Genomic DNA, 349 nt, shown 5'->3' with positions numbered 1-349 from the left:
GGAGGGCCTCGTTGGCGGGCTGCTCTCGCGGCTCTGGGGCCGCCTGCCACCCCCCAGCCTCTCAAAGGCATCGCTGACCTCGGCCACCAGCAAGCAGGGCCGGCCGGCCTCCATGCGCCGTTGCAGGATGAGGTCCCGCTCAGTGCCACTGAGGCGGCCATGTCGTGGCTAGCCGCTGCTTCTTTGCCAAGCAGAGGAGCTCGTAGCAGTTTTCGAGGCGAAGCTGGGCGCGCATGGCCTCGGCAGCACAGTGCAGGGCACAAGGCATCTGGAGGACGCGAGCACCGCTCACCACCTCGGCCAGGTTGTCGTGCCGCACCTCACCCATGCGGGCTGTGTACACGTAGTC

The 349-nt window shown here is 67.9% G+C and overlaps 1 protein-coding gene across 1 annotated transcript in view; it reads right to left on the bottom strand.

The window, feature by feature from the left end:
- Positions 1 to 346, bottom strand: part of LOC104491215 (kelch repeat and BTB domain-containing protein 11-like) — a gene marked incomplete at its 5' end in the record, with an annotated part of 1,826 nt that extends 1,480 nt beyond the window's left edge. Inside the window, 2 exon segments of the mRNA XM_010133601.1 lie at positions 2 to 164; positions 166 to 346. Coding sequence (XP_010131903.1) covers positions 2 to 164; positions 166 to 346 — 344 coding nt within the window.
- Between the last annotated feature and the right edge of the window lie 3 nt (positions 347 to 349).

The sequence above is a fragment of the Buceros rhinoceros genome, unplaced genomic scaffold, assembly GCF_000710305.1.
Source record: "Buceros rhinoceros silvestris isolate BGI_N320 unplaced genomic scaffold, ASM71030v1 scaffold1483, whole genome shotgun sequence".
NCBI classification, from domain to species: Eukaryota; Metazoa; Chordata; class Aves; order Bucerotiformes; family Bucerotidae; genus Buceros; species Buceros rhinoceros.
The sequence above is the reverse complement of the archived record's forward strand: the minus strand, read 5'-3'. Positions and strand labels throughout refer to the sequence as shown.